This window comes from Meleagris gallopavo, chromosome 7 (assembly GCF_000146605.3).
Source record: "Meleagris gallopavo isolate NT-WF06-2002-E0010 breed Aviagen turkey brand Nicholas breeding stock chromosome 7, Turkey_5.1, whole genome shotgun sequence".
Taxonomy (NCBI): Eukaryota; Metazoa; Chordata; class Aves; order Galliformes; family Phasianidae; genus Meleagris; species Meleagris gallopavo.
The window spans coordinates 12,205,647-12,218,224 of record NC_015017.2 but is presented as its reverse complement, the minus strand read 5'-3'; the positions used below and the strand labels follow the sequence as shown (position 1 = coordinate 12,218,224).

At 49.6% G+C, this 12,578-nt stretch overlaps 1 protein-coding gene across 1 annotated transcript in view; it reads left to right on the top strand.

Annotated features, from left to right (window-relative positions):
* The first annotated feature begins 741 nt into the window (after positions 1–741).
* NRP2 (neuropilin 2) overlaps positions 742–12,578 on the top strand; it is a 69,999-nt gene continuing 58,162 nt past the window's right edge. The window contains exons 1-2 of the mRNA XM_031554284.1: positions 742–826; positions 1,674–1,851. Of these exons, the coding sequence (XP_031410144.1) occupies positions 742–826; positions 1,674–1,851 (263 nt within the window). The remainder of the gene's footprint in view (positions 827–1,673; positions 1,852–12,578) is intronic.

Genomic DNA, 12,578 nt, shown 5'->3' with positions numbered 1-12,578 from the left:
TTTTTTCCCCTCATATTTTTCAGGATTCTTACAGGATTATTTTAAGAAAAAGACAGGGCTGCAGAGATGCCTCTGGGTGTGTGAGAAGAAAGTTATTTTAAAGAATGAATGTGTTAGAGGGCACAAAAAACATAGAGGAAATGGAGGCAGCGCTTTCTCATAGTGAAGGAAGCCTGGTTCCTGCAGGGCAGCCAGAGCCCAGGAGGACCTTCCTCTTGCTGCTGCTGCTTCTGCACAGCATTCACCCCATCTGCAGGGTGCATGCAGGCAGCAGGGCGCTTTTCTCCAGGAGGTATCACCTTGCTTTTTTTCCTTATGTTGCCAGATGTCCTTGTCTGGGCTGGAGGAAAGCCCACCTGCACCCTGCTGGGATGGAGAGGCTATGGCACAGCCTCTTGGTAGGAGACAGCCCTTTCCCTTCACCCCTTCCTTTATGGTCCCTGTGTCTGGCTTTCCCTCCACTTCAGAGGCCCCGGTGTGTATGGGTGTACGTGAAGGTTTGTGTCCCATGTTTCACCCCATTGCTCATAGGTTGGGAGGGTAGAGCCTGTCAGCACAAGACTGGGGTCAGCAGGGCAGTGCTGGCCCCGCTGCTTCCCTGGCTGGCTGCTCTGCAGAGGGGCCGCAGGGTTTGGCTGGATTTCACCCATTTTGCTGAGCAGGAGGAGGTATTGCCATCATCTGGAGACATCTGTGGGGCCATGATGCTTGGACAGGGGGGTGACAGTGGGGAGGCACGCGATGGGGCCCCGTGGAGAAAGGGACTTTGTTGAGATTTTTAGTGTGTTATCAATTGACCCTGTGATGCAGATTTTCCTTCCAGCAAGTAATGCAATAATAAATTTGATTTGCAGCGTTCATGAGATTAAATGTTTTTTTGAAGATGAAATCACCCTCCAGGGCCTAACCCAAAGCTGGGAATTCTTCCTCTGCTCTCCATGTAATTGTTGCCAGCTATTTGTGGGCTAGCCCCACAAAACCACCACTGCTGCTTATCTGTCTGCAATTCCAACAGCTTGGGTTGACCAAAAGATTTGGGAAGGAAGAGGTGGCCTGTCTGCTGAGATGGGGTCATGGCCGCTGTGGGGGAGTGGGATGCAAGTGGGGAAGGGCTATCACACAGCTTCTTGCTGGAGTCAGGAGGGCAGGACACCATCCTCACCTCTGCTGCCAGCCACGGACCTGTTGCTCAGCTCTGCTTTGCCTCAGTGCCCTTCCCTGGGAGCAGCAAAGCACTCTGCAGCTGCACTGAGGGTCATCTGTGTCCAAACTTTGGTGCCTCTCAAGGTGCCTGTGGGAGACTGCCATGGAGCAGCTTGTGAAGGAAGATGTAAAGTGAAGCAGCTTCAGATAATCTGATACCAATCTATCTCTTACTTTATAGCTCTGTAATTGCCTAGGGAAGAGCATTTGTTTCTGTTTTCTGGTCTGTGTGAAATGTGGCATGTAAGTGTGGCAGGAAGTGGAAGGAGAAGGAGTAGGATTCTTGTGTAGAATAATGTCTCCAAGCCCAGAGATTCTTACTGAAATATTAAGAGTGCCAGCCTGGCGTCAGAAGCCTGGAGAGTGGCCTTTATCAGACCACCACCAGCCATGGCCCACAGGGACCTGCTGTCTGTAGCCAGTGCCCCAAACCTGTTTTTAATGCCTCATTCCCTTCTTTGTCTCTGCAGCTCAGCCGTGTGGGGGCCGCCTCAACTCCAAGGATGCTGGGTACATCACTTCCCCAGGCTACCCCAATGACTACCCTTCCCACCAGAACTGCGAGTGGGTCATCTATGCTCCTGAGCCCAACCAGAAGATTATCCTCAACTTCAACCCTCACTTCGAAATCGAAAAGCATGATTGCAAGTACGAACCTTCCTCTTCTTCTCTAGTACATTGTTCTCTCACTTTCGTGTAGTGGTATGGACATGGCGCTCATTTGTGCGTGAAAGCAAGCGTCAGCCTGAGCCTCCATAGTGCTATGCCGTGTGTCATGGCCTTTCAGGGCAGGCGTGCCTCTGTTGATGGGTGGGATTAAGATGCTTCTTTAGACTGAAAGGATGAGCATACACTGGACTGAACATGTTCTAGCCTGAAATCACCTGAAAGCAAGAGCTAACTGGCTTTCAGCCTGAGTCTGACTTTAGTTAGAAGGCAGCCTGGGTTTTTTTTTTTCCTGTGTTGTGGTGGCTTCACCTTTAAGCCATGCTGAGAGAACAGTGCAATTTCCTGTTGGGTAACTAGGCAGAGGCATGGCAAGGAGAACCCAAGGGCTGGTGACCTGGGCTTGGGCTTAGCTGAATCTGATTCTCCACAGTGTTTGTTCTACTGGGTTTAGTAATCAGGGTTATTGGTTTTGTTTGCTTTTCTTTTTCCCCTAAGAGGGGGCTCAGAAACTAAACGTCCAGGAAAAACAATTAGCAGCTAGTAAAGAATAATTAACAGCATCAAAGGGCACCATAAAAGGCTGAGTTAATAACATGGTCTCGGCAGACTTATAAACCTGTGCATTTCATCTGGAATCTGTGACCAGCTGCAGGGATGTCTGAGCTGTGAAGGAGCTCAGTCTCCTAAAGCAAGCCTGATGCAGCAGTTTTGCTAGGCATGCTGCTCCTGTTGATTAAAAGGAAATTATATATGGAGAGCAGGACTCTGGTTGCAAAAAGGGACTGGGGAAGCATTTATGGGGCTGTAGGATCAGTCCTGTGGAGAATAAAGAATTCAACGTGGGTTTCATGATGTACTGAAAGATATAATGCACAGAGCTGGATCCTCAGCTACCGTAAATCAGCATAGGTCCTCTAGCTGTAACCAAGGTGTGCTGATTGATGTCACTGGGGATCTCATCACCCCCTAAAGATAAAGCCTAGGCTAATAAGGCTCTGAGCACCATCAACTCTCCTTGAAGTCACTCTGTGTGTAAGGAGTTTAGCATTTTGCAGGATCAGGCCTGCATTTAGAAAAGGGAGACGGTGGAGAAAGGCTTAACATGGGCATAAATGAATATAGCAAGACCTTGGCAGTGCTCGTGAGAATGATGGTTGCTATCAGGTTTTACTATTGCTTGGACAGGCTTAACTGTATAGCCTTCTCATAGCTAATGCAGTTGCCCCAAATTCAGAGTAATAAAAGCTTTATAGGCCTATGTTCTCAGACTGCAGAGTATGCAATATGTATTGGCAGGGCAGTGTGCATGGAGCAGGGGCTGAGCTGGGCAGGAGTGACTGTGTCTCTACAAGGTCTCAGGCTAACAAATCTGGGTCAGAGTGCTAGAAACCTCCACAGGCACCTGGTTTTCCTCTGCAGCTGTGCAGTTGTTGCTTACAGCTCTGAGTACTTTGGATAACTTCTGCTACATTTTAGTGCTGTAAGACAGCAGGGTCTGGTCTTGAGCTCAGGTGCTGTGTGCTGGAAGGGCTGCCCCAACTACTGAAGTCATTGTTCCTCTGCAGCTTTCTGCTTTATAGTAAATGTCGGAGTGGGTGCTGTGGTACTATGCTTTCCCTTTCTGTGTGTACACGGAGGAGCTTTGCAGGAAGGTTCGTGTTGGAGGATTTTTGTTTCCAGCACTCTCCATAGGACATGAACGGTGGAAGTTTTCTCAAGGTCTTTGATTCAGTTTTGCACCTGCAACAGTATTGCTCTGTAGGAACCAGGAATTCACATTAAATCTCTGTTGAAAGTGTGGTTTGCCTGCACCTCTGTTCCCTCAGCTGCCACGCGTGTACAAGTGTGAGACAAGGTTCATCCGTAGTGCACCTGGGCCTTTGCTGACCCCCAGGTGTAAGCCAGAAGCCAGCAGTTCAGGTGCCTGTCCCCCACAGCAGGCATTGCAAAGGATGGACAGTGCCTGGTAGGGACCGTGACTAAATCAGTGAAAACAATGCAAGAAAAACACTACCTAAAAGGAACAGGTAGGAGGGAGACTTTGTTTTCAAGTGTCCTATCAGAAAGAGAGAAATTGTAACACTGTGTAATTGCATGGACATTAAGCAGTATTAGCAGATGACCATCTCATAATAAATCTCATCCGAGTGTCAGAGGGTGTGTTACAGGGACGCAAAGGTCTCATTGCAGCTGCAGGTGGGAGTCTTAATGGGACCAGGAGTTCAGCATCAAAGAAACATCATCTCAGGGCAGAACCTTTCTTCTGACATCTGGTCATTAATAAAAGTACTTTCTCTGAAGGATGGCAGCCGATGGACTGAGTGGCACTCTGTCTCTCGGCAGACGCAGTCCTCCTGGCCTGGTGTTGCTACCTGGCAGCTCGTGGAGCAGGAGCAGGGCCAGGCTGTGCTTCATGCTCCAGCTGCCAGGAGTAAACAAAACACCATAAGCGCTTCCTTTGTTGCTTCACCCTTCAACATTTCTTTTACCTTATTAGGCTAAAGTTTCTTCCTTGTGAAGCATAACATTTACATTCCAAAAGCCTGTTTTAAGGCCTACGAAACTATCTGCAAAAATCTTCATCCTTGAATCAGATGTAGGCTTCCCTTTGGGGTGGGAGGCACTTCCTGCCATGCTTTGCACCCTTGGAACCTACACGGCAAGGTCAGTGACTTCCTCTGGCCGGACAGCTGGCCGGAAGGGGCTGCGGACCTGTGGCTGCTGGATATCGGAGTGAGAGCTGCCTTTGTGCAGCAAGGTCTGGTGGCTGGTGCTGCTCAGAGGGAAGGATCTCAGGCTAGGGGTGAGTGCCCGGAGGTGGCAGTGACAGGCAGCTTGGTTGGCGTTCATTACATTGCTATTGTTTCTCCAGAAGCACATCTGGGCTTTTATTTTTGGCTGTGTCTAGCTGCAGTAAGAAGTAACTGCATCCCCCAGCTGTCATCAAAGGAGTAATTGATATAATTGAAGGCCCAGAAGATACTCTCTATCTCTGTGTTTCATCTGTGCTCTGAGGAAGTGCCTTACTTTGGGAAATGCTTCAGATAAAGAAGACTGGCCACCTCCTGCACTTGCAGATCCTGGTATCAGTCACAGCAGGGCTCCTGTTGCAGGAGGGTGGATGTGCTGGGGAGGCAGGCCCTGGGCTATGTTCCCCCTATCCTGCAACCATGGGGACATAGTGTGACAGCAGGGACAGAAAGGAAGCTGAGCACTGTGGTGAGAGGCCTGCCTAGCTATCCAGAAATAGTAACAGCCCTATCCCTTTGCCATTTCTTCCTCTGTGCACTGTGAGCACAGCTCAGGTGGGGCAGTGGGTGTGTGCTCCCTAAATGGGGAGGTGGCAGCCAGGGGAAAAGAGTGTGCTGCTTCTGCAAAGGGGGTTCAGCTCTGCCACATGGCATGGTAATACCTGGCAGCCTTGTGTGTCCCATGGCCCTGCATGTGGCAGGGGGGTTGGAGGTTCATGATCCTTGAGGTTCCTTCTAACTCTGGCCATTCTGTGATTCCATGGTTTATTTTTAATTCCAGAATTGACCCAAACAGAGTTTCTCAGTGTGCAGTAGAAACCCCCCAGCTCACCCAGACATGTAACCCTCCTGCCCAGTTGCCATTTCTCTGCTCTGTGCTGATTACTTGGAAAATCCAAGTCAGAAACTTAGCTCTGAGTGAATCATCGTCTCTATAACCACCTTTTCCATCTGTGTGTCCCTCCCATTGCTAGAGATGTCTCTTGGCCTCTGATAGCTCCCAAGCCTGGCCACGGGTTCTGCCATCCTGGCTACAAGGCAGGTTGGGCAGTGACACGCTGGGTACTGGAACATGTCTGCGTGCACATGGCACAGACACATGCTGTGTATCACAGTGGGCGGGCATGGGCTCCTGATGCCAGCAGGAGACCTTTGGGCTGAGTCATACCACCTGCACCAGAGGAGCACTGTGTATTGAAAAGCCTGAGCCACAGGCAAGCCACATCGGTGGAATTTTGGAATCCTTCTGCCAGGCACCCAGGGGAAGGGTGGAAGGATGCTGCTGGGGCCATGGTCCTCTGCCTGGGCAGGATTTGGGGCTGCTGCTGCGGCTCGCAGCCCCCTCTGGTGGCACTCACCAAATGCTGGCGGAGGGCTCTGGAGATGGGCCCTGGGCTCCAAAAACAAGCAAGAAGTGGCAAATGGCAGGCAGCCCAGAGCTGCAGAGTCAAGCTCTTCCTCTTTGTGCTGGCTGACCATGTCAGGCCTTGAGGGTTTCCAGAAAAAGGAACTGTGACCACAGTAAGGAGGAAATCTGTAGTTGTCACTGCAGCTTGATACGGTGATGTCAAGTGAAAAAAGCCATGTTCAGCATGACCAGGCAGATGCAGCCAGAAAGGCAGGGCACAGGGGCCAGGGCTGGCATGGGAAGATGTCACGTGCCAGTGGCCATGTCGTGGAGCTGGCAGCAACGCACCAATGCTCCCAGGCCACGTTGCAGTGGGACATGGTGGGCACAGCCAATCGGCAATGGCCCTGTGCTTCCAGGAATGGCATGCGTGGATGCAGCATGGCTCCATGTCCTTCTTAGAGAGCAGCCAGGCACTTGGCCCCAGCCCCACACACAGTGGGGGAGCAGCAGCCAACCCCTAGCACCCTAGGAGTGCAGCCAGGCCCTGCCCTGCTGGCCTGCCTCTCCTGACCATCTCCTTCAAACAGGAGCGTGATATTGCAAGATGCCCTTCTTCCATCAGCCAGGGTTAAGAGCAGACAAGGCAGCAATTATGGACAGCTAATTAGGGAACGCTTTTGAAAAGTTTGCATAATAAGCTCATTAGTAAACACTTTAGAAACAATGCAGTTCATCTCCAGATTGGGTGAATGCTTAGAAAAGAGAAATTTGGCACACTGTGCCTGTTTGAAGGGGGGTCTTCACTGGGGTGCAGTGGGATGTGAGTGCCTCTCCTGCAGTGCTGGAGCAGGCTGGCCGAGGCTCTGCAGAAAGGAAGTCAGCGATGAGATGTTAAGGAAGGCATGTGCTTGCTCATACATTTGTGGCACGGGTAGCCAGAAGCAACATTTCTAACGTACAGGAAATAATTCCGTCTGGGTAACGCAGCCCTGTGGCTCAATTTGTCTTCAAATGAGCTTCTGCTGCTTTTTAGCTCTGTCCGGTATCCGCCGTATGGTTCATAATTCCTGTCAGCCACAGCCGTTTTGCACATATGGCCAGCAGCGAGTGGGCTAGCAGTGGTGCTGTTTGGTCACCTCCAGGTGACTCATCTCTTTGCTGCCCATCTGCAGGGCTGGGAAGGCTCAGCTCGCTCTGTGGCCATCCCTGACTGAGCCCCTTAGGGGGCCCAGGCCCTGGGGTGGGTGGGGGGCTGCAGGAATGCTGCAGGGCTCCAACGTCTCACCAGCATCCGGCACTTAGGAGAGCTGGGTTTTGTCCTACATCGTGTATCCTGTTGGCATGATGACACAGCAAGGGCTGTTCTGGTGACACCGGAACAATAGTATGAGACACCTCATCTCCTTCCTGCTTCAGAAGAACCTGCAGGTCACCCGCTTCTCCTCAGCGTCTGGGGAGTGAGGGGAGAGCAGGACCCAGGGGCTCCAGGAATGGGGTGAGCGTGGGGCTGGCTGTGGTGGTGCCTCGGGATCCAGCTGCTAGCTGTGTGGAGCAATCCTATTCAAACAGCCGATGCAGTGCTATAGTGTGCCCAGTGCCCTGCCTTTCTTTGCGTCATCCTCTGGGTTTGCAGATGTGGCCTCAGGTGTCCAGATGGCTTTGGGAGTGAGGTCTGGGCTTCAGTCACTCTTTTGGCATCACTTAGTGGGGTTAGCAGTGCTCTTCTGCATCATGGGTCTGCTATCTGGGTACAGGAATTGTAAGGTTTAGTGAATGTAAAGAGGGGTCAGCCAGAATGATATTTTTGAAAGCATCCTTTTTTTGTTAAGGAACAGATGCAAAGCCTGTAAAGGCAGCAGGAGGTTTTACCTTGATTTCCACAGGAGCTGAATTAGGCTTTTAATGAGCAACTGTTTTCTTTAGCTACACACAGCCTCTCCAGTGGGTACTGTGCCTATTGTCAGGCTGTGGTGGAAGGAGTGTTGGGCTCACTGTCAATACCAGGGCTGGGAGCTGTGAGACTGGAGCTCTTCCCCTTTCCTGTTGTTGGTTTTACCACTCCTGTTTTCATACATCACTTTAAATTCCTCACCCTATAAAAAAGAGATGAACGCTTGGGCATCTGCAGGCTCACTGACTAGTCTGGCTAGCAACAGTGCATTGCACATTCCCCACCAAAGGCTGCTTTGTTGCAACATTGCACAGAGCAGGTCAGAGTGCTGCATACAAAGATTGGTTCCTTCCCAGCCTTTTCTGGCCAAGTGTGAATTCCACAATTAAATATGAATGCAAAATAAAAAGAACAGACTGCAAAGAACAGACTGAAAACGGAAGAAATTTCTGGTTGCTTTTGGCCAGAGCTCAGCACAGAGCTTATTTGAAAGAACAGGGAGAGGTTAGTTTTCAGCATGAGGCAAGTTCTCCGTTTTCTTTAAATCAAGTGGCTGCACATCACCGTTGAATGGCAATGTAATAACATGTTGCAAACCACAGTCTGGTGATCCTGGAATTCCTTATAAGTTAATAGCAGTCATGGTCCACTAATCACAGCCAGGATGTTTTAAGCAACTGTCTTTGATATATCAGTTCAAGTGCACCACTATAAGCTCTCCTTATGCTGACTGAGCAAGTAGTTGGGTAGAGCGTCAGAAAGAGTGAGTAACTTGGATTGTTTCTTTCCCTGAATCCTAAGGGATTCATTCGACATACGTACAGCATTGCTGAGCAATCCCAGTCTAGTAGGATGGTAGTTTTAATGCAGCATCAGGTCAGACGTAGAGATATTTCAGTCTAATAAATTGCTAGAAGCAGAGGCTGAGGCAGTGGGATGGGTCTGGTAGCAGAAACCTTTGCCAAAGACTTCCTTAGCCCTGATACAAGCAGCACAGAAAGTGGTGGGTGGCTGCCCTGCACGTGTGCCTGGTGGCTGTCCCAAGTATCACTCCTTTAGAGGAGCAGACGGCCGTGCTGAGGCCATGTGCATGCATGGTGCTTGCACGCAGGCGGTCAGCATGTCAGGAACCCCCTGGGGGCCCACAGAGCAGGAGTTGCTGACGGATGCAAGCAGGGCCTCCCCCCCCATCCCCTGCTGCTGGCACGAGTGTGAGGCATGTGCTCAGCTTCCTTCCTTCCTCTTCTACAAGTGTCAGTGTGAGATTTTATTTATGTTGTTGTTTTGCAGTGGAAAGGGAAGGTGTAATGCCTGGCCCTCGTGTGCCGTGCCTTTGGTAATGCTGATGTTGGGCTGATAATGGTGAGCAGGACTGAGGCCTGGGCTCTCCATCAGCTGAGGGGACTAATTCGTCATTGATCTCTGCTCACTGCACCTTGTTGAAGTTTTTTTGACCCGTTTGATTTCTTAGGTTTTCTTCTGTGAAAATCCTCTGATTTTTCTGCTGATCAGGAGCAAAACATTTTCTGTGTCTTTAAATATGGCAGATGGGGATTTCTTCAGATGTCCAACAACTCAATTGATGGAGACCTCAGGAGACCTCTCCTCTTCCCTGTCCCCCTTCTCAGCCTGTCTTTTCATCTGCAATCTGGAGATGTAAGGGCTGTGGTAATAGAGTGTCAGAGGAAGTAATTGATTCATCACACGCCGGGAGAGGAGTCTGTTGCCTTTAGTGTCAATGGAGCTGAACCACAGCCTGGGAGGGTGAGGGCGGCTTGTAAACAGTGCATGGCTGAGCTGGCAGGGCAGCGCGGGCTGAGCCGAGTGGCACAGAGGGGCCACTTCTCAGGGGAACTAAGGCCCTCAGTGGGGCCAGTTGGGACCTGGAGGCTCGTGGCAGCAGGGGCACTGTGAGTGCCCACCTGGTGTTCGGGCTGCTGGCATCAGGAGCTCCTCATTGCATCTCCCCCTGCAAAGAGAGTAAAGGGAACGTTTGCCCTCTGCCTTCCGCCTGCTCTGCTGCTCTTCAGCAGTAAATTTTCCTCTTGTGGTTGTTATCTTTTATTATATAGTTGTTGTTTTTTTCTTTTTGTTAGCGATCGGGTTGCCTGTGAGTGGTGACAGTAAAATGACACAGAAAGCAGAGTCTAATTTTTTTTCCACAGATGGATTGTAGCAGAAGGAGGAAAGCGCAAATGCAGTTTTCCAAGTGTCCTGCATTCGGGGGTTATGGAGGGCTGCGAGCTGCCTCGGCTCCCCTGCAGCAGCAACAGAAGGCTGAGTGCTTGGGGAGGGGGCTGTGCTGAACACACTCTGTGTATCTTATTTCTGGTTTCACCACGATTTTTCCCCTCCCAAACACTTCCAAAGACATCTTGCAAAAACCGACCTCTGTAGCTAAAGATAGAAGGGTGAGGAATTTATGGAGACAGAAATAAAATTCAACATCCATGCATAACCCCTGAACAACAGCCTGCAGAAAACCCCTGAAGTGCACATTAGCACATCTTGTTTTCTGAGATAATGAATGGTTCTCCAGACATGCCCCAGCTGAGAGCACTCCTCCATCCATTGCACCGCAGCGATCTGGGAGCCTTGGGACGAGTAGCACGCGGGGCAGCAGGCAGTGTGCTAAGAGCTGCCCCTTCCTGGACCACAGGAGCAGCTTACAGATATGTTTTATTCTTCCCTTTGCAAAATGCATCTTGTCTAACTCTTTTTTTTTCTTTTTCTGCATAACTTAACAGTTGCTGCTGAGACTCTTCGTATCAGCAGTGCTCGTTTGGGGGTGAAAACAGTCCAAGGAATATAAATAGAGGCTATTTGTAGTTTTCGTTTTTTTGTCTTGGAGGCATTTTTGAAGAAATTCTCCAATCTGTTAGGGTTATTTTCTCTGTCTGCCTCTCTCCCTCTTTATTTTTTTGACGGGGTGACTGGATTTTTCTCATTTCTCAGAAACTCTGGTCAGATTTCTGCAGAGATAAAATACTCCAACGCGCAGTGGAATGATTACAAAACGCCACAGCACTATGGTTGCACAAGACGTAATTGGATGCAACAAATTCAAAACAAACTTCCGAGAAATCTGAAGCAGTTATGCACCCCCAGGCCCAGCCTAGCCTCAGCTGCCACCAGACTGTGATAATTTCAGTCGCTGAAATCCAGTGAAATCCCTCCAGATGCAGAGCAATGCTGGCCTATTCTGTCTCTGTTACTCCCAGGCGCAGTTATGTCAGGGCAAAAGAAGGGTAAGCTCTGCTGCTCCGGGTGCATCCTTCGCCTTAGCGTGGCACGAATGGCTTCAAAAGCTGCAGGCTGAGACTCTGCCTCCAGTCTCCCAGAGGGCAGTCCCAGGCAGAGCAGATCTGCAGTCAGAGCAGGGGAGCAATCAACCCCATCCTGAGACGGGGCAGTGAGCCTGTCTGCCGAGAGCCACAGATGCTAGCTGGCTGCACTGTGAGCTTTTAGGACTGTGCACAAATCCATTTTGGGACCTGTGAGGACTGATTCTCTTCTCACCCCAGGATAAATTAGGAGTGATTACCCTTAAAATGATGAGTTACACAAGTGTAAAACCAGTTCAAATCAAAGGAGAATCCAATTCATCTGCTGTATTTATAATTAATTACTCTGATTAAGGGCTGGCAGCTAGGATCAAACTTCATTGCTCTTGTTTCATCAGACTGCAGAGGTGTTTGCCTCTGGTATCATGGCTATAAAAACGCTGTTTAAAAGTCCCCAGTAGTTTCTGCAGCCATTTCAGCTTTGAAGGGAATGTCATTCAGTACCTCAAGATTGTGTAAACATCATGGAAAAGTTTTCTTGTCTTTCACAAAGTAACCACCCGTGAAATGAGGATTTGGTTGGAAGGTGGCATAAGAAAGGGCGTGAAGATGGGTGGTGACACAGAAAAATTGATGAAGCCAGCTAGCATGTAATAGACCTTAATTCTAGCTGCCCCTTGTTTATAAAACAAGTGCTGAGCTGCTCGCTCACCATTTCTTAACCATCTTTATGCTGCAGCTGCTATCTCATTCCTAAGCTTAATTCAGCTTTTTCTTAGAGCATCTTTAAAAAACATTGTGCTTTAAATAATAATTAAAATAAATACCCTTTCAAGGGAAATGCTTGCGTTTGCCTGCTGACATTGTGCCTAAGCAGGTCCTTACCTCTCCTCCAGCTATCTGCAGAACGTTAATGTCTGTTGAACTCCTCTAGCATTGTGGTTACCCTTCATATTCTTAGTAGATGTATACGAGATACCACAACATATGGTTCAGGCAGACCAGAAGTCTCGAAGGCTTGAGTCAACACTGGGCATTCCCAAATTTGGGGCTGTTGGCACGCAGTCAATACCTATTTGTCTCTCTGTCTATCTAGGCCAGACTTCTCTAATATAATATAATCTGTCTAATCAAGGCTGGCTTCTATTCCTGGCCGTGATGCGAGCTTTCTGTGTGACCTTGGGCCAACCACTGCTCTTGTCTGCCTTCCCACCTCCCAGGGTCTCGTGAGGATCCCTTCACTAATGTTTGCCAGGTGCAGGCACAAGCCCCTTGGAAGTGACTATAAATAACAGCTCCAAATTACACAGTGGGGAAGCTCAGGTCGGAGCCTTGTGTCTCTCTGGCTCTGGCAAGAACTGGAGCCCAGGCATAGCTATACAAGCCTCACCTTCTCCAGTGATAGCTCTGAGAACACTACTGGAGTGTTC